The 25,452-nt window shown below is 40.9% G+C and overlaps 2 protein-coding genes across 4 annotated transcripts; one reads left to right on the top strand and one right to left on the bottom strand.

Annotated features, from left to right (window-relative positions):
- The first annotated feature begins 8,771 nt into the window (after positions 1-8,771).
- On the top strand, positions 8,772-20,817 carry dgcr8 (DGCR8 microprocessor complex subunit). The gene is made up of 14 exons (XM_086313222.1): positions 8,772-8,901; positions 9,221-10,187; positions 10,955-11,117; positions 12,190-12,332; positions 12,887-13,226; positions 13,336-13,533; positions 13,647-13,748; positions 14,165-14,263; positions 15,135-15,217; positions 15,432-15,532; positions 16,163-16,269; positions 17,473-17,600; positions 18,306-18,419; positions 18,642-20,817. The coding sequence occupies exons 2-14, from the start codon at positions 9,501-9,503 to the stop codon at positions 18,723-18,725; spliced, it is 2,349 nt and encodes a 782-aa protein (XP_086169348.1). The 5' UTR covers positions 8,772-8,901; positions 9,221-9,500; the 3' UTR covers positions 18,726-20,817.
- trmt2a (tRNA methyltransferase 2A) lies at positions 19,042-25,418 on the bottom strand. Of its 3 annotated transcripts, none has more exons than XM_086313225.1 (12): positions 25,097-25,242; positions 24,276-24,903; positions 24,062-24,170; positions 23,638-23,819; positions 23,308-23,422; positions 23,107-23,222; positions 22,876-22,987; positions 22,031-22,153; positions 21,826-21,901; positions 21,570-21,686; positions 21,390-21,486; positions 19,042-21,305 (listed from the first exon to the last, which is right to left on the bottom strand). In XM_086313225.1, the coding sequence occupies exons 2-12, from the start codon at positions 24,887-24,889 to the stop codon at positions 21,158-21,160; spliced, it is 1,809 nt and encodes a 602-aa protein (XP_086169351.1). In that variant the 5' UTR covers positions 24,890-24,903; positions 25,097-25,242; the 3' UTR covers positions 19,042-21,157. The 3 variants fall into 3 exon arrangements, with proteins under 3 accessions (XP_086169351.1, XP_086169349.1, XP_086169350.1); XM_086313223.1 differs by lacking the exon at positions 25,097-25,242 and adding an exon at positions 25,270-25,418 and having other exon boundaries at positions 19,043-21,305; XM_086313224.1 differs by lacking the exon at positions 25,097-25,242 and adding an exon at positions 25,280-25,372 and having other exon boundaries at positions 19,043-21,305.
- Between the last annotated feature and the right edge of the window lie 34 nt (positions 25,419-25,452).

The following is a 25,452-nucleotide window of genomic DNA, read 5'->3' on the forward strand; positions in this document are numbered from 1 at the left end:
GATATCACTGGTATGCATGCATTCATTAAACAGCCCAATAACTCCAGTTCAGTTTCAGTTTTATTTGTCATATGCAAGTTAGCACAGGGTCAACATTGCAATGAAATGTATTTGAGGAGCAGCAGACAGTCACTCGGCAGTACGTAAAAAACTGTAAGAGCAAAATGTTTAGAAATACAGTAGTACTTATCTTGTTCATGTTTATCTATTTTAACATAACAGCGCAGCGGTCACAAACTGTTTGTCTTCTTCCGACTAACAACACACCTGACGCCCATTGAGTGCGTCCACCTTAAATACCTTTACATAAACCTACCATACAGAAAACAGAAACAGGGGACCTCTAGCGGCAACATAGGGTATTAACCCAAAAAACTTTCATACATGGTAAAGAAACTTGTCTAGATGTCAGTGGCTTCTATCACCTGCTTTGGCCAGCTTATTCTCTCAGAAGGGACAAAAGCCTGTCAGCAACATCCCTTAGATCCCCGAGACACACAAACCCTCCTGCCACGGTAAGGTAGCTATTCATCGATTATTTTTCTAATAATGAGAAAACTAATAATAATAAATAATAATACATAGAAAACAAATAATAATAAAACAGTAAAACACAGACAATATATCAAATGTTTAAAATGTGACATTTTACTATTTTATCAAAAATATCAATTCATTTTGACTTTGATGGCAGGAGCAAACATGCTAGGTCGGGGCAACAAAATGTTTAAATAATAAGTGGAACTAAAAACAAACAGCTGGAGGAACATTTAAAAGTTAAGATAATTTGCAACAAGTCAGTAACATGATTGCACATAAAAAGAGCAACTTAGAGAGGCAGAGTTTCTCAGAAGTAATGCCGGACAGAGGGTCACCAATCTGCAAAAACATATTATGGATCAATTTCAAAATAATGTTTATTAGTTTAAAACTGTGAAAACTTTGTGTATATCTCATCATGTACAGCACATCACCAAAAGACTCACAGAATATGTGTGCAAAGGACAACACTAAAAGTCAATATTGGATGCCTCACAGAATATTTCAATTAACAAACTAGAAATCTAAAAAAACAAAACAAAACAACTGGGAAAACAGACCCAGGATAATAAATGTGCCATCCGAAAATGCAGATTACAGCGCTGCCATGCAAAGAACAAGCCATATGTAAACATGATCCAGAAATACTTGCATCTTCTCTGTGCCACAGATCATTTAAAATGGACTGAGGCAAAATGGAAAACTGTTCTGTGGTCAAGCTAGTTAAAATTTGGAATTTCAACATGCTTCTTTAGTTAAAATTGTAAGTACTGCCAGTTACTGTAGACAACTGGCATCATTGATTGATTGATGATACTTTATTTCTCCCGAGGGAAATTGTTTTAAAGGCTGCCAGACAACCGGCATGTGCTCATGATAGTGCCGGATAAGTGCCAACATAACAGTGGGAAGACAGAGAGGTACGAAAAAAAACCTGTAAATACACAACACATGAGGAAAGAGAAGGAGAAAAAAAGAGCCCCTCCCAGGCTGAGCTCCTAGTTTGAGAACAGAGAAGAAGAAAAAAACACCACAGCACAGAAAGCACAAAATCTTTCACATCTTACAACATAAAATCGAATGATTTCATGTTTATATCTCAGATACTAAAAGTTATGTCATAAAAAATATTATTTCAACCATAATTAAGCCAGATTAGGTTATTAGACACACAACCACAACAAATCAGATATTAAAACCGAAAAGTTTTGTTCTCTAAAAACAATATAAGGTCACTGAATCTTAAGGTTGATGTCTCACAGATGATGTCACACATCCTTGTGGTATCACCATTTAAGATAATGTTATGAATAAATCTCTACAGTGTGTAAGCTTTGCTGTAGTGACATGGCTGTAACAGCGACATCAGCCCTGGTGTTTTGGATTCATCCTAATTAACTGTGATTGTGTGTTTCACATATACTACATGTGTTAACCTGAGCATTGTGACTGTGGCCATCTTGTTATGTGTTTTAAAACTGTTTTTGTTTTCTTTCTTTTGAAACCAGAAGTCCAGATATAGACAGGCCACCCTAAGCGTACTCTACTTTATGATCCTTTTGGACTATTGTGGGGTTAAAATGACCAAAATAAACATGCATTTAGTAAGAGTTAAAATTATGAACTGGAACTATAAACTTATTAGGACAGTGTTTACTGTGAGAATAATCAGCATCTTGTTTAATGATCTTTAAGTACTATGCACACTATTGGCTACAATTTTGTGATTTTGTGGCTGCGGGAGTATCTATAACCTTAAAGCCAGGCTATTAAACTAACACCCCTGGCTTTTGGCCTCAGTAACCAGCTGCTTTGCCTTTTTTCCTTTCATCAGACCATGCAGAGATACAGCTCTCCTCCTTTTCCACAGCGTTAACTACGTTGTAGAATCTTGTTGCTGGTTGATGATTGTGTCCCTTTTTCTTAAGAGCCTCAATTACATCCCGAAGTACAAAGAGGAGAAGAGATTCAGATGGAACAAAAGCAGAATTTCTTATTGTGGCATCATTTAAATACACTGAATATTTACACGTACTTTTTCAAAGTTGGGTTCAAACTTTACTGCATTTTCAGAGTCGACATAAACAACTGGAGCATTAATTGCGTCCTTAAGGCTCTTTCCAAACCAAAGGTGGTTCATGAGCGCCTTGAAGAGAAATATTAGAATACATTGCAGTCTTTCAGATGGGAAAGTGATGATTAGAGGATGGATTAGGGTGAAAACTTCTGTGACTACAGTGTTTACTCTTACACTAAAGAGGATCTGTATTATTTTCTCTCCTTAGCAATTTGTGTGATTGCCATGGACACGTACCAAAGCCATTCCAGTACTGGTCATACTCCCACCAGTCGATCCAACCACCAGTGTCTTCAACTGAGACTTCAGCAGAACTGGAGCGATAGAGGAGGGAGGCTGCTCTCCTGAGAAATACAACAAAAGCCTTGAGTGACAGCACAAAACTACAATCCACACTCATCACTGTTAAGAGAAAAATGATCACATATAAATTGCTTCTGAATGATGTGAATCAGATGATGATGCATTTATTCAACCCGGACATGTGCCATTTACTTTTGTTCAGCATCATCAGACACTGATGAATGCTGAAGGAAATGTTGTTTGTTTTTTGTTTTACTTTTTTCCTCTGAGAAATGTGTGTTGGAATGTAACAAAAACCTTGCTTATGAGTTAATTCTAAATAGACTTTATTCATTCCCTAAGAAAATAACTGCAGGAAATAAAATAAACTCTGTGTCATTAGTTTTGGAACAATCCTCACTGTGCATCCTGATCTCCACAATGCTCTTCCCTGTGCTTGTATTTCATTAATAATGATTGTAAAATGTATCCAGCTGATCCCTTACCAAAATTAGATATTGTGCAGAAGTCAAACAGCACATCATTAAGGATGATTCCAGTGCTTGGAGGCAGGAATTTGGAGGCAAATCTGCAAGTAGAAAACGGTAAATGAATGACAACACGTACGAGTACAGAAATTTTGCAAAGCAGCTTCTAAAAATAATCTCTTAAACCTTTTCAATCTTTCAGTTTCAAAGGAAGACACATTTTTGATAGCTGCTTCCTAACAGTGAAACAGTTTCATCCAGACACTGACATGTGGTTGATGCTGCTGGTGACAGACACAGCGGATCCATCGTCGGTCAGCACAGACACATGCGTGGTACCCATGCTCTCCAGATTCGAGGTGATGCCGTAATACTGGAGATCGTGAGTCTTGTCGCTGCTGATCAAACAAAAGCTTTAGAGAGAATACAGGAATATCAAGAGAAAAAACAAATTAAAGCTGAATCTTAAAGAGATTTGAGTTCAAAAACCTCTGATACATATTTGTTTCAAATATTATGCCTTTTTCCATTGCAGTTTGACATCAATTTAGTAAAAATAATAACAATAATAATAATTATTATTATTTTTTTTTTGAAACCAGGAGCTTCACTTAAATATTTTATCTATATTTAGTATTTTGTGCTGAAATGTTGCCATTTTTACTCCAGTCAGATCTAAATACTTCTTCCACCACTGTTCACTGTTCAAGTTAAACAGCTCAGCTCAACACATTAAGATTTCTAGAAAATGTCAATTTGTGATTTTGTGATTTCAAAGTGTAGAAGATCAGCATCTCTGCAGTCGGTGTCTTTTTGTTCCCTTTTGTCCTTTTCCTCTAAAGAAATCACCAGGCTCAGTGGTTGAGATGGGGGAGCAAAACAACAACATGTTAACAGAAACTGCTGAGGTTCTTGGATGAACTGGAATATTTGAAACGTCAAAGCCTTGATCTGAGCGGGCTGCAGTCATCCATGTGTCCTGTTCTAATAAACTTAAATGTCAGGAACCCTTCTTTAGATCTGTTCAGTTTTATTCATATAGCACCACTTAACAATCAACAATTCTTGTCTCAAAGCACGTTATATTGTAAGGTTGTAGGTGTACAGTGTTAATCTAGGACAAATGTTCACTCAGATTCATTCATGAAGTGAATGCAAGTCGATAACCAAAGGTGGGTTTTTGCCATAACTGACTGTATCATGAGTGGACAGACATGGATGTAAACCACAACTGAACTGTTTGGCTGAGTCAAAACAACCATAGCAGTGATTCTAGCTTAAAGATACTCTGGATATTGTTAAATGTGCAAATACAGTCCATAAATATTTAGACAGAGACAACTTTTCACTGATTTTGGTTCGGTAAATTTCCACAATGAATTTAAAATAAACAACTAAGGTGGAGTTTAGTGCAGATTTTTAGCTTTAATTCAGTGGGTTGAACAAAAAGATTGCATAAAAATGTGAGCAACTAAAGCATTTTTAAAACAAGCCTTCATTTCAGGTAGCCAGAAAGTAATTGGACAAATTAAATAAGTGAAAATAAAATCTTAATTTCTAATACTTGGTTGAAAACCCTTCGCTGCAACGACAGGCTGAAGTCTTGAACTCATGGACATCACCAGATGCTGGTTTCCTCCTTTACTGCAGCGACTTTTAGTTGCTGTTTGTTTGTGGACCTATAGTCTTCAACATATGAAATTCACACTCAGTTGGGTTAAGATCAGGCTGACCATTCAATAATAACAGAATGAAGGAATTACCCAAATTTCCCCCTGGAATAGCCTTTGAGCCAACTGTCCAATTACCTTTGGTCCCTTTAAAAAGAGATGTTTCAGTAAACAAGGAAAAAAACAACAACGACAAAAACAAACCTAAACTTGTGTCAGTGACCAAATATGTCTATGGACCTAACTGTTAGATGTCCTGTTTCAAGAAAACACTTTGGAGCCACTTGAATGCATATACAGTATATGTATATATATATATATATATATATATATATATATATATATATATATATATATATCCATAGGTCCCTCATCCTATTCAAGCCCATAGCACAAGTTACCATCAAGTGCGGGATCTACCAAGGAGATGCTCTGTCCCCACTGCTGTTCTGCATAGGCCTGAACCCCCTCAGTGAGATCATTAACAAGACTGGCTACGGATACCGACTACGGAACGGAGCAGTTGTCAGCCACCTCCTGTACATGGATGACATCAAGCTGTATGCCAAGAGTGAACGAGACATCGATTCACTGATCCACACTACCAGGCTATACAGCAATGACATTGGAATGTCGTTCGGACTGGAGAAGTGTAGTCGGATGGTAACAAAGAGAGGGAAGGTAGTCAGAACTGAGGGGATTGAACTACCAGAAGGCAACATTGCAGACATAGAGGACAGTTACAAGTACCTGGGGATCCCGCAGGCAAATGGGAACCATGAAGAGGCCGCTAGAAAGGCTGCAACCACCAAGTACCTGCAGAGGGTCAGGCAAGTCCTGAGGAGTCAGCTGAATGGTAAGAACAAGATCCGGGCCATCAACACGTACGCCCTGCCCGTGATCAGGTACCCTGCTGGGGTAATAAGCTGGCCAAAGGAGGAGATAGAAGCCACTGACATAAAGACAAGAAAGCTCCTGACCATGCATGGAGGGTTTCACCCCAAGTCCAGCACCCTGAGGCTGTACGCTAAGCGGAAGGAAGGGGGCCGGGGACTGGTGAGTGTCAGCACCACAGTCCAGGATGAGACAAGGAACATCCAAGAATACATTGGGAAGATGGCCCCAACTGACCGAGTGCTCAGTGAATACCTCAGGCAGCAGAAACCCAAGAAAGAGGAGGGAGACGAGGAACCATCATGGAAGGACAGGCCCCTGCACGGTATGTACCACCGGCAGATAGAGGAGGTGGCTGACATCCAGAAATCCTACCAGTGGCTGGACAAAGCTGGACTGAAAGACAGCACAGAGGCACTAATCATGGCAGCACAAGAACAAGCTCTGAGTACAAGATCCATAGAGGCTGGGGTCTATCACACCAGGCAAGACCCCAGGTGCAGGCTGTGTAAAGATGCCCCAGAGACAATCCAGCACATAACAGCAGGGTGCAAGATGCTAGCAGGCAAGGCATACATGGAACGCCATAACCAAGTGGCCGGCATAGTGTACAGGAACATCTGTGCCGAGTATAACCTGGAAGTCCCGAGGTCAAAATGGGAGATGCCCCCAAGGGTGGTGGAGAATGACCGAGCTAAGATCCTGTGGGACTTCCAGATACAGACGGACAAAATGGTGGTGGCTAACCAACCGGACATAGTGGTGGTAGACAAACAGAAGAAGTCGGCTGTAGTGATCGATGTAGCGGTTCCGAATGACAGCAATATCAGGAAGAAGGAACACGAGAAGCTGGAGAAATACCAAGGGCTCAGAGAAGAGCTCGAGAGGATGTGGAGGGTGAAGGTAACGGTGGTCCCCGTGGTAATCGGAGCACTAGGTGCGGTGACTCCCAAGCTAGGCGAGTGGCTCCAGCAGATCCCGGGAAAAACATCGGAGATCTCTGTCCAGAAGAGCGCAGTCCTGGGAACAGCTAAGATACTGCGCAGGACCCTCAAGCTCCCAGGCCTCTGGTAGAGGACCCGAGCTTGAAGGATAAACCGCCCGCAGGGGCGTGCTGGGTGTTTTGTTATATATATATATATATATGGTATATATGCATTTACATGAGGATAAACTGATTGAGATTATGTTGTGACAGAGATTGTGATTATTTTGTTCATGTTATTGGCTGTTTCGATTTTATGATGAGATGGATGCTGTCATTATATTTTAGTATAGTTTTTGAGTTGGATCCTTCCAGGAAAGGTTGTTTGATGTGAACTGTCATAAACTATAACCAGCAAATCATTACTTTCTAATTTAGGTGTAACGTATACCTGCAACTGTGAGTAATGTATGGTGGGAGTTGCACACAGTTCCTCCCTCCCTTTTTTTGGTTCTGTTTTCTTTTGTTTTTTTGTGTGTTTTTGTTCGTTTGTTTTTTCCCTTTTGTGGTGTTATGTATGAAGGTAGTATGTGTAGCTTGTAGTTTATGTAAGTTTAGCTACTTGTTTTGTTACGCTTAGTGGTTGTGCACAGTGCTATGTACAAATCAAATAAAGGTTGGAAAAATACAAATTGTACATGGACTACACTGGTCAATGACTAAATTGTCCAGATTTAGACCAGATCTGGGTCCTACCTGTGATAAATGTCAGCAGGCTTCAGCCACCCTTCTACATATGTTCTGGGTTTGTTCAGTGCATCATCAGTTCTGGCAAGTAATCTTCTCTACTCTTTCTAAAGTTTTAGGAGAGCCATTTGAGCCATGTCCCTTTGTTGGACTAGTTGGTACCGTCCCACAGGGTAGGCATCTGAACACAAATAAAGTTGAAAACGATAGCCTTTTATACTCTGTTAGCCAGGAGACAGGTGCTGTTGCATTGGAAAGACTCCTCACTCCTTTCATGTTCACATTGGATCATAGAGGTTATGCAGTATTTTAAACAGGAAAAGATAAGATGCTCCCTCAAAGGATCTACGTCCAAGTTCTACACTACCTGGCAACCATCTCTGACATTTACTGACAAATGGAAAGATGGATAGTTGCCTCTGTACAATTTGTGGAAATGTCCATAAATGTCAATTTTCCATCACACTGCCTAATTTGACCCCCCCCCCCCCCCCCCCCTTCCTTTGGCAGACAGGAGAGTGGGGTTTCAGTTTATAAGCAGTATGCTATTGTTGTGATTATATGATTTCTTTCAATGAAAAGACCTTGATTAAAAAACGTTACAAATATTTTCATAAATGTTCTAAAAAAACAACAACAGGTTTTTACAAGGTTTGGAGCTAAATGTGGAAAAATGTTGCTGTTAATGTTTCAGTTTACAAACCGCGCCCCATAGTACTCTGTGTAGAGTGTTTGTAGATGTCAACATATTGTTTGGATGATGAAGTAAAATACTTTTTTTTTAGCTTCCAAAATATTACATGTGCCTTTATAGCTCTTGTAATTCATATATACTGAGAAATACTGAACTTTTACTTTTCTCAGGATATGCCCATCATTTGTTTTAGGTGGGTGATGCTTGAATATAAAGGTTTTTCCAAATATATTTATTTCCACTGAAAGGAATGAGAGTGCTGGAGACGTTGTTACAATTACTGTTGGTTTCATTCGAATTTGGACCGTGTCCCCTGCTTTAGGGAAAAGCACGAAGCATTGCCATGTTGCTGATAGGCCACGAGGTGTGACGCTGTCGTGTTGATTGGCCGAATAATGGCGGTTGAAGAATGCAGTGATTGGCCATGTGAACATCCGGTTCTGAAAAAGCCGGTAGAGGAAGGCGGGGCATGAGTTTGGGAGCCGCGGCTAGGATTTTCTTCAAGATGGCGGCGCGACGAGAATTGTGTTAATTTAGAAAGGTAGATAGTTGCCCAAGAGGAGATACCCGTGTCATATTTATCAGTGAGTACGCCTGTATCCCAAATATCTGGCTGTTTTATGGGTTGCTGACCTTTGCGGGTTTGCTCGGTGAGCTGTAGCTCAGCTCATTAGCATTGATGCTAACCTTAGCAGGGGCCCACTGTGAAGCTTCGGGCTGAACAGATGCGCTAAAGAGTGGTTGTTCCCCATTTTATTCAAATGTATAGTTTGCATACAACATATTCAAATTCAAAGCCAAAACACGTCTATTTGTCGAAGCTATTTTTACGTTAAATATCGTATTGTAATAGTAATAAAGTTGTGCTTTCTGACATTATTCTCACTGGTCCCTTTTTTCTAGCTTCCACAAGATCGCAGTGGAGGATGATCAGTGCCTAGATCCCATATTAAGCTGAATGCATTGTGATTTCCAATAATTGAGACAGTGATTCTGAAAGCTGTCTACATTAATGAAAAGAACAATGTAGTCAGCTTAGCATATTCACCTCTGGTACGTGGCCTATGCAGGGATGTGCTTCTGCATGCATTCTGTGTTTAGATAAGAAGATAGCCTCTCACTAAGTAAAGAATTTAAAATTAAAAATTCAGTCTATTTAAGTTAGCTATATATTTATAAGGAAATGGAGATAGATGATGTTCTACCCCCTCTCCCCTTGGAGCCACCTGATGATTTTGGCCTAGATGAGGGAAGAGCACCTCCACCACCTCCCCTGCAAACGTCCAGTGACGCAGAGGTAATGGACGTTAGCTCTGGTGGTGATGGATACACATACACCCCAGGGGACGGGGAAACCAAGACACAGCAGCCCCTCAGCAGGGGCTCACTGACTTTCTGTAGTCATCTCTCAGATGAGGCCAGTCCCGCCCCACCGTGCCCCAGAACAGCCCGCCATGCTCCCCCGGTCACCAAGTTTCTGCCAGATCTCAAGCTGCTCAGAGATGTTAAGATTAGTGTGAGCTTCACTGAAAGCAGTAATAGCAAAGAGAGGAAGGTTTTATATACAGGTGAGAGGCAGGAGGCAGGGAGCGAGGATGGCTTAGAAAGTCTCAATGGTGAGTTGCACGACATGGCTAGTGAGCAGGAGGTAGCCGAGGTGACTGGTGGAGCAGCAAATGCTGCAGGCAGAAAGTCAGAGGACACAGAGGTAGATCTAGAGAATAAGGTTGAGTTTGCTGTCCTGGATGAGTTGGATGACCTCTACGAGAACTTCCTGGAGCCCGACGATGGAGAGCATGGAGGCTTTAAGTCTGACGTCATAGTTCAGCAGGAACAGGCATATGACGAAGTCACGGCTTATTCTTATGAGGTATGACTGGACTTTTATTTGCAGTATCCCCTTTTAGTGACAACTTTGCACTGAGTTTGTCCTTCGTTGTGAAATACATAATAATGCAGGACTAATGCAGACCACAAACACTACAGTCACTGCAAGTACAGTACACTTCTTAATGTCATATTTCATCACTCTTCTGCATCAAGCTTTTATTTATAAAAACAGGACCAAATGTTTAAGTAAATGTTTGATAACCAATGTTTTTTTGTTTTGTTTTAAATCACTGAAAATGTGAAGTGTGAAGCTGGAAGAGGTCAGTGTTTTAATTTTTACCTTCAATAGCGGAGTCTGCATTTGACCCAAAAGATCTTCATATGATTTTCTAGTAGGAGAAGTTACTGTTAGACGGATGAATTCTGGTGAGATCCTTAGAGAATCCATTTTGACAGGCTCACTGTGATTGGTCGGACCAGCTGGTACTTTTGAGGAAATATTGGCCAGTAAAATCACAGCTGTGGAGCTTTGGTCATTTTTTAACGTGCCTGCCCTTTTCCTATTTTCAAGGTAATTTATTTTATTTTTTTTGAAACCTGGCTAGTTAACAGAGGGGCATATCCTCTCTTTCTAAACTCATAATTGCTTTTATGCACCATTTTGCAGCTGTAATGTTTTTTTTCTATATTTCTACAGAGTTACACACACACAAACACACAGTCTGAGAAAAGACTACAAAGAATTCAGTACTCTCTAGAACTGCCCAACAATCATCATCTGCTGGCCTTAACCCTTCACTCTTCTAGGAGGAATTTGACAATGATGTCGACGCTCTGTTGGAGGAGGGCATGCCAGTCCCAAAGAAGATGCGCCCGGCAGAGGATAAATATGGTGGGGACAGTGATCATCAGTCAGATGGTGAAGGAGGTGTTCAACCCATGATGACCAAAATTAAGACTGTCCTGAAGAGTGAGTTGGGGAGGGGCCTGTAGTCTGAAGTATACTGCAAATACTGTCTTGTATGTGCCACATATTTGTCTTATTAGTTACTTTTGTTTTTTTGTTTAAATAAACCATCTGAAATTGTAGGAAATTTATTTTATCTTTTGTATATTATATTTTTGTGTGTGACCTATGGAAATAACCTGCTCTCCTTTGAGACACTGCTTGGTAGATGTGCTCTCTATAAATACACTAGACAACTAAGAAGTCCTCTGAAAGGATCACACAGTCTAACAGCACATGGTCATTGCTGTCTTTGAGTGTTGTTGTTGCATTACACAGAATGACCTACTAAACAAGTCTGGTCTGAAATCCTAAAAGACAAAGCAGAAATATTTTCCAAATTCCTTAAAGTTCCTTCAGAAATCATTGTTTGAAGTTTCTAATTTCAACTTCAGAACCGTGTCTCACTTTTTCTTTTACCAAACTTTAAATTAATGTGGTTGCATTGGTCGCATTTTAAAGGCAAATTAATGAAAAGACTTCACTTTCCCAGCTAAGAAGCATTTAGGCCTGTTAATGATGGTTTTGATGTAATGAATAGCAAATAGTCTCTCAGTCTTCACCCCATACCCATGAGCTGAACATGATTCGGTCTCAAAGTTAAAAAGCGATGTCTTTTTCACAGGGGACAAACTCCCATAGATTTTTAGCAAGGTGCTTATTTACAACAAGGTGACCTAAAGTGTAATGATTACTGCTAAGAGTGAGAGGGATATCATGCACCTACACTGAGACTGTAAAGAACTTTTCTTTTCAAAGTAGCAAAATATTTACAGAAAAATAAATTCTTCTAATTTGCCTTGAATATCTGACAAAAACCTCACACGTGTTAAAGTCTTAGTAATGGTTGCTGTTCTGGCTTTTTTGATTTGTTTTGGATTATATGAATGAATAAAAATGCCTTCGATGTTTTTTGAATGAATGATTATTACAACTCCTAGAAATGTCAGTATTTAGTATTACTAATGAGGTATACCACAAAGTGTAGTGTACTATGTAGTACTTATATTTACATTTGCATTTTCTTATGTACTAGGTCGGGGACGTCCGCCCACCGAGCCTCTCCCTGATGGATGGATAATGACATTCCATAATTCAGGCATTCCAGTCTACCTGCACAGAGAGACCAGAGTGGTCACTTGGTCCAGACCGTACTTCCTTGGCACTGGAAGCATTAGGGTAAGAGAGGCATAAATTTCACAACTGTTTCTGTTTATGAAACTGGTGGAATAAAATTTAGCTTTGCTTACATTAAACGTCTGCCTGTGTCAACACTCTAAACAGATTAGTGACAGATTTTGCTTCTGCTCTCAGTTTGGACTAAAGTAGTCTGCCACCAAAAGCCTAAACTCTGCACTGTTCCTCGTCTGTTTGTTCCTGATTAATCTGAGTTAATTCACATAATACAAAAGTAACAACATTTGATGTGGTGTTATTTTTGTTGTTCAAGTTAGTGTGAAATTAGTGATTTAAAGGGCTTGGGAACCCTGCCAATACTGACAGTGTTTGAGGAAACAAAGGCTCAAATGTTTTTGCCTAAAGAAAACCATAACGACACTGTTTTCCCCAAAACGCATATCGGCACTGGATGAGCTACATCTTGAACATTTTACAGCTGGGTAAACATCACTTTGAGAGATTTTACCTTATTTATTTAAAGCCTATGGACACTTTCCAGGTCATTTTAAAATTAGTCTCAAACTTACAGCACTGTTAACATATTGTTCAAACAGAAACACGACCCACCTGTAAGCAGCATCCCCTGCCTACACTACAAGAAAATGAAGGAACAGGAGGAAAGGGAGCTGAATGGGGAAGTGGTGCCTGATGCAGAGGAGTCTGTTGTCAAGCCTGCTGAGGAGGCCAACGGGGGAGAGCAAGTAGGCACATCAGATGCTACAGCTGAGGACCAGGATGTCATGCCACCCTCCAGTCTCCCTGGTGAAGGTCGGGATGGAGAAGGTACCACTGACAACAGCATCCAAAATAAAGAGTCTCTTCCCTGTGACTCTGCACAAGGAGCCTTAGGGCAGGTCAAGGCCAAAGTGGAGGTGTGCAAGGATGAGTCCATCGGTAAATAGCTTCCCACACTAGCAGTGACTTTTGAAATGTTCTTTTGTTTGTTTGCTTGTGTTTTGCTGCAGTAAAAGACATCATCTGACATCTTGAAACTTCCTTGCAGAACTTGAAGAATTTCGCCTGTACCTGGAGAAATGCTTTGACTTTGAACAAGTGACTGTCAAGAAGTTTCGCACCTGGGCTGAGCGAAGACAGTTCAACAGAGACATGAAGAGGAAACAGGCAGAGTCGGAAAGACCTATCCTGCCTGCCAACCAGAAGCTCATCACACTGTCAGTCCAGGACGCTCCTACTAAGAAAGGTGCCAGTACCTGTGATTCATACTGTGTACATTTCATACAGTTTGGGTGTAGATATTAAACATATCCTGTTAAGTTTTTGTTTGTTGATGCAATGAATTGTTTGTTTCCACAGAATTTGTTATAAATCCTAATGGAAAGTCTGAAGTCTGCATCTTACATGAATATATGCAGCGTATCCTCAAGGTTCGCCCTGTTTACAACTTTTTTGATTGTGGTAAGTTCCTCTTTCTTAAGCGGCCAAAGGTAATACAGTAATTTACAAGGGTGTACTACGAAGCAATATTAGCAGGTTAGCTACCTATGTCAGTAGCTCTCTTTTTACCTTATCTTAAATAGACTCAACAACTGAGCTGTAACCTGGTGTTGGATCTGGAGCAAAAACACCGGGTTAACATATAAAACTGCTATTAAGCAATGTGAAAGCCCGATATATGATCTCTGATTTGGTTTTATCAAGCAGCTAATGCACAGACAGTCAAATTCATAGTACGCTATTACTTCTTCCACTCATTTTCTATCAGGATTTTTTGTGCATAAACTAGTAAAAGTGTTTTTGTTTTTTTGTGTTTTGCCTGTTTTTGATGTTGACCTTTTTGGAATATCCATTTTAATTTGCCATTCTTTCCACAGAGAACCCAAGTGAACCCTTTGGAGCGTCAGTCATTATAGATGGAGTCACATACGGCACAGGGACTGCAAGCAGTAAAAAACTTGCCAAGAATAAAGCTGGTAATTCTTCTTCTTTACAATATTGGACATTTGATCATGTGGTTGATATTGGTCACAGCTTAATATATAAAAAAATTATGGTGTTGTATTAGAGGTTGTCCTTTGGAGTTGGTATAAATTAAAAAAAAAAATCAGCATAATGACCTTAAAAAACATGTCAAGCCCCTTTTCCATTAGTACCTACATCACGTAGCCACGACTTGACTCCAATTCACTGGTTTTCCATTGCAAATGAGCGCCACCTAATGTGTGTTTTCGTTGTTATAGCAATACATCGCATGTTATTAGAATGCACCACAAAAGCTACAACAAAGGTGGACGTTGAGGCAAGAATATACCCGCTGCTCGCTCTGTTGCTTTCCGTCAGACTCGGGGGACCCCGGCGTTGTTCTTTGTGGTCCTGTCATTCGTTGCCGGGTTTTTTAAAAATGATGGTTTTGATTTTCGTGAATGAGAGAGGCTCTCATCACTCATCAAGTGACGCAATTGACCAGCCAATCAGTGGCAGTGGAGTCTGACGACATCACATTTTAGTACCTGCTCAGACCCGGCCGAGAAGGTACTAAAAAAGTACGTGGTACCAGGTAATATGACCTAATGGAAAACCCTGAAAACGTGGTGAGTCGATTCGAGTAGGTACTGATAGTAAAGGGGCTTTAGTTGGATGTCACTGAATAGCTTGGATGTATCTGCTTTGTGAGAGAGAGGTCTTCTGAAAAGTCAAGGGGTTACACTTTCTTACACACTGCAGCTCCAAGAACAATCTCTTTGTTGCACCTCCCCACAATGGAGCAAGATAACAGTACACTGTATTACATGTGGTAAATATTTGCACATTCACCTGCTGTAAAATCTCACTGGGTGTTTGCAGCTCGAGCAACACTGGAAATCCTCATACCTGACTTTGTGAAGCAGACCTCGGAGGAGAAACCCGTCGAAGGCGATGAACTGGAGGTACTTTTTCGTTTTTTGACATTTTTTTTCTGTGTGTATTTCTTTTTTGTCTTTTTTGTCTTTTTTTTTTGTTGTTGTTTACTCTTGAAGCAAAGCTAAATCCTGATTCTGAAGCCAAGATTTTCATATAATACTTCCTTCAAATGTAAAACACATCTTTTTAGAGTTGAAGATGACACAGCAGTGGTGACATTCAGTGCATTCTCTCCTGCAGTATTTTAATCATATCAGTATAGAAGATTCAAGAGTATATGAGCTGACCAACAAAGCAGGACTACTATCGCCATATCAGATTCTTCATGAGTGCCTTAAAAGGTAAAGTAGATTTGAGTATTTATTAATATTGTTAAACTGTTATTGTTAAAGCGATGTGTGTGTCCTTTTTTCTTCTGTCTCTCTCTCTCAGGCCTCTTTATGTCACCTGTTGTGGGATTTATACTACGACTGCGTCCATATTGTTAATAGAGCAGCTCTGCATGATTAACTTTTCAAAATGATCCTTACTGTCTTTTACTGGCCTTATTGCAGTCTTTGATTTCACCCTCTATTTGAAACAAGCTGTTAGAGTCCCTCCTCACCATCTTTCTTCTGACTGACTGCTCCTTGTACATGGATTGAAACAACTGATTGGCTGTGTGCCCGAGATGCCAGTGTTCAGGATATCATCCAGAAACATAAGTGGGAAAATCAGTTTGAAATGGATCATTTGGCTTATTTGTACAGACACTGGTTTTATTATCGGTAACTGTTTAATATAAGCCTTTATCACATATATATGACAGAAAACAAGGAAAAGCATTTAACTCAAATGATAAGGTGGAGCTGCTCGTCATCAAGATGAGAGAATGAAGTTCACAGCTGCTGATTGGACATTTGGGTGTCTGTGCAAAACGCAGACAGATTTCAAATATCCATGTGAAAACAAATGTTTGTTCCTTACTGCAGAAACCACGGGATGGGGGACACCAGCATTAAATTTGAGGTGATCCCGGGGAAGAACCAGAAGAGTGAATATGTGATGACATGTGGGAAACATACTGTGCGTGGCTGGTGTAAGTAGACCCTAATCTTTGCATTTCTATCTGGCGAGAGCATAGCTGGGTGTTATTTATAGATAAGTTCAAAGCAGCTGTCAGAATTGCTTTGTAAATGAAGTCCATATTATTACAATTATTTTCCTTTTATTTAGTTTTTTTTAGTGGACCTGTTTTGCTAATGTAACGCAGACACTAAAGCTGATGTGCCAGAGAATGATTCTTTTAAATACAAGGGGGCGAGCAAGCGAGTCAGACACCAAGCGCACAAAGATGAAGCAGGTCTGATCGGAAGCAGTTTATTACCAGGCCAGGGAGCATAAAAAAAACCTACAGAATAAAATGTTGTCTATATAGTAAAACAATTCTAAAACCCATAAAAATACAATTTTCTACATCCACTAAAATCCCCTGATGTAATCATGCCACATGTTCATTATGGGTCCACCAGCAGGCCAGGAATTCTTTCTCCAGAGCGGAGTCCACAACAGTCTAGTCTCCAACAGACAAGGAGGAGCCTCCTATCCTCCTCCTATCCCTTCACTAGGCCCATCGCATCCCAGCCCAGCTTGCGTTCTGCACCGGAGTCCATCATGCAATGCCACCACGGCTCCCCTCGCATCAGCGCCCTGTAAAATAACAAATAGGGGCCAGAACAATCGTCCCAGAAGTGTCCCTGGCTTATAGCCATGGCGTCCCTCTCCCAACCCGGCTGCATCTGGCGAACAAGTGGAGACACTACTCACAAATGCAGGAGGTATACTTCTGCCCTGCTGCTAATCACACGCGTTTGTCTCCCACTGTCGCCGTTCCTTGCTGTCAGGACTGCGCCGCCACGTCTCCTGATTAGGTGTTGCACCCCACGGTCAGGCAGCGGGTCCCTCTTTTCACCTGGCCTGCTCATATCTGGGGCCTCTGTCCTCCCAGGGCTCAGCTAGCCTGCTTTTAAAAGGTCTTTAGACAGCACCTCTGGAGACACCCATACCTCAGCGGGTGATCCCTATCAACTAATTTATCCCATTTTCAGCCATTCCACAGTGGATTAAAACAATGTCAAATAACACACTAAAAACATGCAATACAAACAGAATAAAATCATGCAAATAAAAACACTAAAAATCAGAATAAAACCAATATAAGTGATAAATACAAATTTTCACTGTGACACTAACATGTGAGTTTCAGTGACAGGTTATTTGTATTTGTCATCTTTGTAACTAGGCAAGAACAAGAGGGTTGGCAAACAGCTAGCATCTCAGAAGATCTTGCAGATGCTACATCCTCACGTCAAGAACTGGGGCTCACTGCTGCGCATGTACGGCAGAGAGAGCAATAAGATGGTCAAGAAGGTAAGGACTGACAGCTGCTGTAAAGTCTTAAGAGAAAGCATTGAAGATGAAGAAAATTGTTTTGGTCTCTAATATAGTTCCTGTGGGTTTTAAGTGTCTTTAGATAAGAAGATACCGTTTTCCACAGAGTCGCAATCTCCAGCTTTAACTCAGCATTGTGCATCATAGTTTTTGTGACCGATACAGAGGGCGCCTGTTCAAGTACACTGATAAACAGTGGATGCTCTACTGAATTGGAGCAAGTGGCAGTCAATCTTTTTCAAATCACAGTTCATTTTGGGTCTGAAAACAGGATGAAGAGCAAGAAGATGCCGTTTTAAGATGCTGCTTTCTATTAATTTATTTAGGAACTGGGTGTCTATGACAGGAAAAAAGATGTGAGTGGGTCAGTGCTGGAACATTTGAAGTGTCCAGCTAAATAAAGCTGGATCCTTTGTTAATTACAGTCATAAGCCCAAAGTCACTACTATGCATAATAAAATAAATGAGCTTATGTGATGACAAAGCTCTGCTCCTAGAGTGTTGGTCAACAGCGGATGGGCTGCTACGTCATTGATTTTGGGTTTTAAACCAATGACTGGGATGTAGAATTGAACCAGTTTTCTGCACATATTGAAATGGTACTGCCATGTGTTGATGAGCTGAATAGCGTGTTATCATGAAGTGTCATGTGCTATGTCGTTATAAAATGATCTTACTTCTCAGGAGAGCTCCGACAAGAGCGTGATCGAGCTCCAGCAGTATGCCAAAAAGAACAAGCCAAACCTTCATATCTTGAACAAACTGCAAGAAGAGATGATTAAACTGGCTGCACAGAGGGTAGGAATGGTTCTTACTGGGATTTTAGTTCTAAAAAAAAAAAAGAAAGGGGGGGGGGTAATGTTTAGCTTTATTTTTTTGTAAATAAAAAAGACAAAACAAAGGAGTGTAACTTCCAGTCTTTGGTTGGCCAGACTGCATGTACACTACCCAAAATCTTGTACTTGAGAATAATTGTTTTTGTTATCTTGCTTGTTGTACTTTAATTATTTTCTCTACCAGGAGGAAACGAGGAAGAAACCCAAGATGACCATAATGGAATCTGCCCAGCCGGGGAGTGAACCCCTCTGCACTGTCGACGTTTAAATCTCAAATCACTGATGAACCACAGCACTGAAAACCAGTCACTGTCAGACATCACACACATGCACACCCCACCATCCACCACTTAATTATGCATCACTGAGATCTAAATGGCAATATAGTAAAGGGTTGACCAGGCTGATATTACTGCTTACTTCCTTCACTTGTTTTAATTGGTTAAGCTGGTAGAAGTAAGTGTTGGACTGAACAGACTGTAGAGCGAATATCGTCTACCTCTCTAGATGCATCCTAATTACAGCAGTAGGAGAACCCCCCTCCCCCCCAGTGTCCAGAGAAGTGACCATTACTTGATAAGATGAACCACATCAAAATAGATTTGCATGCCTCTTAAAGTGGAGAAAGCCACTGCACACACTGGTTTTATTTTTGAAGGCTTGTTTTCACCAGTCATGAGCGCATAATACCAGCAGCTGATAGTTTTCTCTGTGCTAAAAGTATTTGAAAGGGACTACTAATACTTGTATTTATACCGTTCATTTAATTGGAAGCAAAGTTCCTATTTTATTTGTTATTTTAATGGTAGGTGTTATGGATGTGGTGAGTGATGATTACAGCTGTGTGCGGTCTTGTTTGTCCCCAGAATTGACAGATGCTGTCTTTGGTTTGCACGTTGGCAACATGCGGTGTGAAGTGCTCACTGTTGTTACACACTCGTGTCCTGTCAGATGTTTTTGTTGACTGTTGCTTTTATTCCTGGAATAATTCCTAGTGGAATATTTGGGCTGACTTTTTCTTGAGGGTCTTGCCTTTTTCATTTGTTTCAGTAAAAGACATAAGCTAGAGCCCACCTGATGTCTTCATCGCTGATACCAGTACAGATTGTTTTATGGAATACGAAACTTCAGTGATGTCAGTCGATATTCTTAACAAAAATGCATGTTTGTTAAATACGACTGTATTAAAAAGGGACTCCTTCATTTAATAAGTAATGAATTTCACCGACTACTAACCCAGCTGTGAAGCTGGAGGTACTGTTTGGAAAAAAACTGTGACACCATCTCTGAATGATACCAAGCTACTACTTCTAAATTATCTTTAGTATAAAAGGGTACGCACATGTGCCCATACAAATATCTGACATTAGGCCTAAGCCGGTGAAGGTCAGGTTCTACAAGAGCTTCCTGCTACATGGTGACACTGCAGTATACCCCAAGCACAGGGACACAGTACTGTAACATGTTGGGGATCATTTCACTTATGCGCTTAGTTCGCACTTGGATTTTTATTCATATGCTAATGCCATGCACAGTTGCTAACCACAAAGCGCATTTCAGTTGCTTTTCATTTATTCTTATTTTAAAAAAATCATGTTGGTTACATGTTGCCTTAGTTAATCCATTTCATGAAGGGCTCAAGAGTATGTATTGTACATTGGACCTAAAACACCCTTCAGCAGGAAGTGGAAAGACCAATCTCTATTTACTTGATAAAGAATTTAAGATAGTGTTTTCAGTTAAAAATGGCCAAGAAACGTCTCAAGAAAATATGCCTACAACTCATCCAGATTTGTAGGATTCACCTGAATGGACTATTTTGTGTACGTTTGCCATAAATTGTTTTTTTTTTTTCTTTCAAGGCAAACTTGTAAAATTTAGTTGGCACTGATGTAAACAACAGCGATAAAGTCATTCAGTCCAACAAGCTGATGAAACTGTGTATACCAAAGCTTATAGTCTTATGCATTTTATAGAAAACTCAATGTTGCTGTGAACTGAAGAGAATATGGACTAACAGGAAAATGCATAGACCCGTCACTTGCTGGAACAAAATGGAAACTGCTGTGCACTCAAGTATTTGCCCCGTGGTTTTTCTACAAGAGGACACATCTGTTTACCCAAGGCTCCTGTGATAGTACAGATCACTTTACGAATGTGCTTTCCCTTTGTGTATGTGTTTTCATGCAAAGCCCATAAGTGTCGGGGGAGGGGGGGATACTGCTTCCATGCGTTGCTGTTAAGTTGTACCAATGACTTGTTTGAAGTGTTGCTGCCTAGATTATGAAGTATGTATTGCAACCTGAGCTCCATGACTTTGGTGATATTTGTTATGCAAAATAAAAATGTCTTGACTAATAGCTACAAGAGCTTTTGTTTATTCAGTGATTGAAGGATCAAAACTAAAAAGGGGGAAGTGAGCTGAGGTGGTAATTTATTGGTTAAGCTTTTACTGTTTGGAATAACAGAAAACACAGTATTAGTTTGAAAATTAAACTTTAGGTCAAAGCTAACAAAGGTTCATGCAAAAAGACACTACAGTTATCGCTCACTGTGAAAACTGGGATTTAACTTGTGTTACTTTTTGGCTTTACAAATATGTAAATGACAATGTTAATTCTTCAGAGTACTGTGTGGATACATTTATAGAGGAGGAAGCCCACTTTGCCAATCAAACTGCACAGAGACCCATTTCTCCAGCTATAAAACTGAGTCTTCGCTGTAGTCCACTCTCTCCAGCAGCAGAATCATCTCAACATGCATGGTTTGAGGGAACAGATCCACAGCTATGGATCGCACTGGACGGAATGGGGCTCCATGAACTCTGTTTGATGGAGCTCTGCACAGACTGAAGGAAAAAACAATTCCACAGTTGGAGTCACATTTTAATTTTTTTTATTTTGGCTTATTTTCTACTACAAAATTCACTTACTCAATGAAGTTGGTCATTGCTGCCTTGGCATTACATGATACATAAACCAGCCTCTTTAAATGCTCTGCTCTCCTGATTGCGAGTATCACCTTTGAGTCTAAGGAAACAAAGAAAAAATAATCATCTCTTACTACAACCATCTTAACCTGAGTAGATCTTTTGATCATAACGTGCACTCACGTAGGCCTGCTCGTGGTGGATCTACGATAGCAGTCGCACTGGATGAAACGACAGCATTGAGGATGTTGGGGAACACATCCTCAGCTTTTCCACAGTGAAACTCAACATTACTGAGACCTTAAAAACACAAAAAATAAGAGAGGGATGCAGCATGCATACAATTACTAAAGTTAATCACATCAATACCACAACTTATGCGCTTTACCCAAACTAAATGCTACAAAAAGATAAAAGTGATGATGTTCGTGGTGCCTACCATTCAGCTTTGCATTAACTTTGGCGTCCTCCACTGCTTCCTGGCACATCTCAATCCCTATCACCTTTTTCACCCTCTAGATATAAAAGTGGGTGGCAAAAAAAGGCAACATGAAACCGAGTCAGTGTGCATTTGTCCTGCTTCATGACTAATGAGAAAATGCACACAACACCTATACATTGACAAAAAAAAAACAAACCATTACCTTAGCCAAAGAGATGCCAATGGTTCCTGTCCCGCAGCACACATCCAGTACTATGCTGTCCTGATCCAGCTGGGCCAATTCCCCCACAGCAGAGTACAGCACCTCTGCAGCTCCTGTATTCACCTAGCACACAGAAACAGATTGTTAATGGAGGCTGAGCACCTGATGTTAAAGCTGGCAAACACAACTGGGACCATCGTCTACCATACCCGAGTGTCCTAGCCACAGATTAATAACAAAACAAACAAACATAAGATGAATGTATTAAATTCACAGTCACTCCAGCCTTGTGGGATATTTTTGAGTTAAGCCCTGTATTTGGAGAGGTTTCCACATTTTAGGAATGCCTGCAAAAAAAAGGTAAAGCATGGTGAAGTACAGTGATCTACTTCTGTTTGTTAGGCTCTGTGATGAGCCTTAGAAGAGCCTAGCTAGGGGGTGGGGAACTCCAGGCCACGAGGGCCTGTCTCCTGCAGGTTTTAGATCTCACCCTGGGTCAACACACCTGAATCAAATGATTAGTTCATTACCAGGCCTCTGGAGAACTACAAGACATGTTGTGGAGGTCATTTAGCCACTTGAATCAGCTGTGTTGGATCAAGGACACATCTAAAACCTGCAGGACACTGGCCCTCGAGGCCAAGAGTTGCCCACCCCTGGCCAGAGGAGTACCATTTCACCCCATCTGCAGAAGGATAACATGGTGAGATCAGAACTTCAGAAAAGGATTACCATGCCTGCGATAACATGTGTTCACTCATCCTCACAGAAAGAAATCCTGAAATATTCTAGTTGCAAACCAGACCTCATAACTTCCACAACATGCAGCTTCTGCTCTTCCTCACCTGGAAGAATGAATGCGGAGAAATCCTGAATTTCAAACCAAGCATTTCTTCTTGAATGCAGGTCTCTCCAACCACCAGCTCACAGGGGAGATCCTCTGGGTTTGGAGATTTCCTTAACAGGCAAAAAAAAAATACAAGAAGTTACATAAATAGTCAGAGTATTATTAAGATGACATTCAGTCATTAAATTCATACAGATTATGACTTACTGAGCATGTAGTTTAGTTTTACCTTTGGCCCTCTCTAACAAAGTACAGAGAGGTCACGCCGCTGTCTTTCCCCTCTCCTTCTGTGAAGTACTCCTTCATGGAGTTCTTTAAAGCACCAAGTTCCTCTTCTTCAAGTTTCTAAGAGTCATTAAACAAATGAAGCGAATCAAAAGGGAGACCTTTAACAGCATGGGGCGCTAGTTCAGTTTCAACATTTCATCACCTGTGGGTTGAAGAACACCATGGCCATGGCATGTTTGGTCCTCGTAGTACGTACAGTCAGCTGCTTCCAGTGTCCTTCATATGTCTCTGGGCTGTACACAGAGTATGGAGTTGTTCTGTTTGCAAAAATCACAGCCAGACTGAGCGATTAGTCACTTTTAGACAACTTGCTTTGTTTTTTTCCACTTATTTGTATCATATTTCTCAAATAACATGACATGTACATTATGAATTTGATCTTTTTTTATTTAGGTTCAACTACTTTTTCCAAGCAGCTTTAGTTCCCCAAACTAAACTGTTCCTAGATCCTCACGAGCACACATAATAATACCTGATGAACTTTTGAAACTCGCTGACCATCTTCTTGGCCTCTGGCGGCACGTGGCACGTGTCAGCCGGCCCCACCACAGCACAGGACCCTCCCTTGTATTTCCCCAGGCGGAAACCGATGGTTTTATCCTCGCCATCTGCACCCACCGATATGAGGAACTCGCACTTGTTTCTGTACTCTGTCTGTCACGATCGGAAACCGGGTCATAGGATGAATATTAAATTATATACAATATTTAGAGACATGAAAACAGCCGAGAGATCGTGAAACAGAATAAACTTATGTACGTCATTTTCCATCTCTAATTAGTTACTTTTTATTTTGTGCTTTGCCTTTTTTCCATCCTGTTTTTTTTTTTTTTTTTTAACTGTTGCATAACCACCTGCCTTTTATGGACAAATAAAAGCAACTATTCAAAGTATACCTGTGTAGGAGACGGTTGGAGGGCTTCCAGAGGACAACACATGTTGTTGTATTTCCCTTTCTGTGCAAACAGCCACGGCACCATGGCTTTGTTGGTGCTGCCGATCTCTCTGAAAGAAAACAAAGGTTTAACTTGTACGGACATGTCAGCAAGTCCCATAAAAAGTACAACATGACCTATAAATAACCCCAAATCTGTATTATATTACACTTACTTGGCCAGCTTCTGCAGAACCACCACCACCTCCTGTTCCTTCCTCTTCAGCTGCTCGTCATAAGAGATGTTCCACAGAGGTGTCACGACGTTGGCGATCTGGACACTGAGCGGCTCCTCATCCTCGTCCCCATCATCTGTTCGTTTGCATGGGGGCGCGCTCTCCCCCTCATTCTCCTTCCTCTTTCTCAAGATGGGGTCTGCCTTGGGTTTGGCCAGCTTGACACTAAGCACCTGGCCCTTCCACTGCATGCCATGCACCATCTTCATGGCCTTGTCGCGCTCCTCCTCGTTCTTGAAGGTGACGAAAGCAAACGTCTGCCTGCCAAACAGCTTGATTTTGTGCGGGTTGAGGCCATGCTTGGCCAAGAACTTCTTCAGGTCATTGAAGCCTATGAACCTGGGCAGATTCCTGATCTCCACTTTGTAGATCTCCGACGTGAACAGGTCCTCTTTGATGTAGCGGTACACGCCGGGGTCAGGAGCCCCCTGGCTTTCTCCTTCAGCCTGAACATCAGGCTTGGCAACATCATTTTTGGAGAGGTCATCAGGCTTCTCCTCCAGGGAGAGCGAGGCTGGAGTGATGGCCGCTGGGCTGCTGCTGATATCTGCCATCACTGTGCTGATTCCTAAAGCACCAAACAATAAGTAGGCCTATCAGGAGCTCGCATTCACGGAGTTAAAACGTGAAAAAAGTCTCATACTCTACTCTCAAGCCTGGTTTAGGGTATTGTGCAACTTTCAAATAACTGCTACAATTAATGTGTCACCGTGACTATGTAAAACAATGCTGTTACTCTACATAACAGTACATGCACTTACTGCTTTTCAGTAATTATGTTTTGGTTATATGGCAAACTGAAAGACTTGATGTTAGCTCGAGCAGGAAGTTACATTCTTTGCAGTTTCAGAGGAACGACGTCGGTATCTTAACGGAACACTTTGTGTAGTGCGCTGTTTTTGACTAGCGGTAACATTCCACGAGAGCTCCTTACCTTCCCGTACCTCTGTATTTACTTTCTGCTCCACTTCTATTGAGCAGGCGACGCCATGTTGATTCAAGCACGTGCAGCTTGAACTATGAACTTTGTTAAAGTGACAGGCATCCCAGCGGCTTTAACTTTGTGTACCTTGGTCACTTTCATAGATAGGAGGGTTAAGAAAAGCTTTGCACATCA

Source organism: Aulonocara sp. 'chitande type north' Nkhata Bay, linkage group LG12, assembly GCF_057382095.1.
Source record: "Aulonocara sp. 'chitande type north' Nkhata Bay isolate Kocher_YH1m ecotype deep benthic linkage group LG12, A_spYH_male_GT1.1, whole genome shotgun sequence".
Lineage (NCBI taxonomy): Eukaryota > Metazoa > Chordata > Actinopteri > Cichliformes > Cichlidae > Aulonocara > Aulonocara sp. 'chitande type north' Nkhata Bay.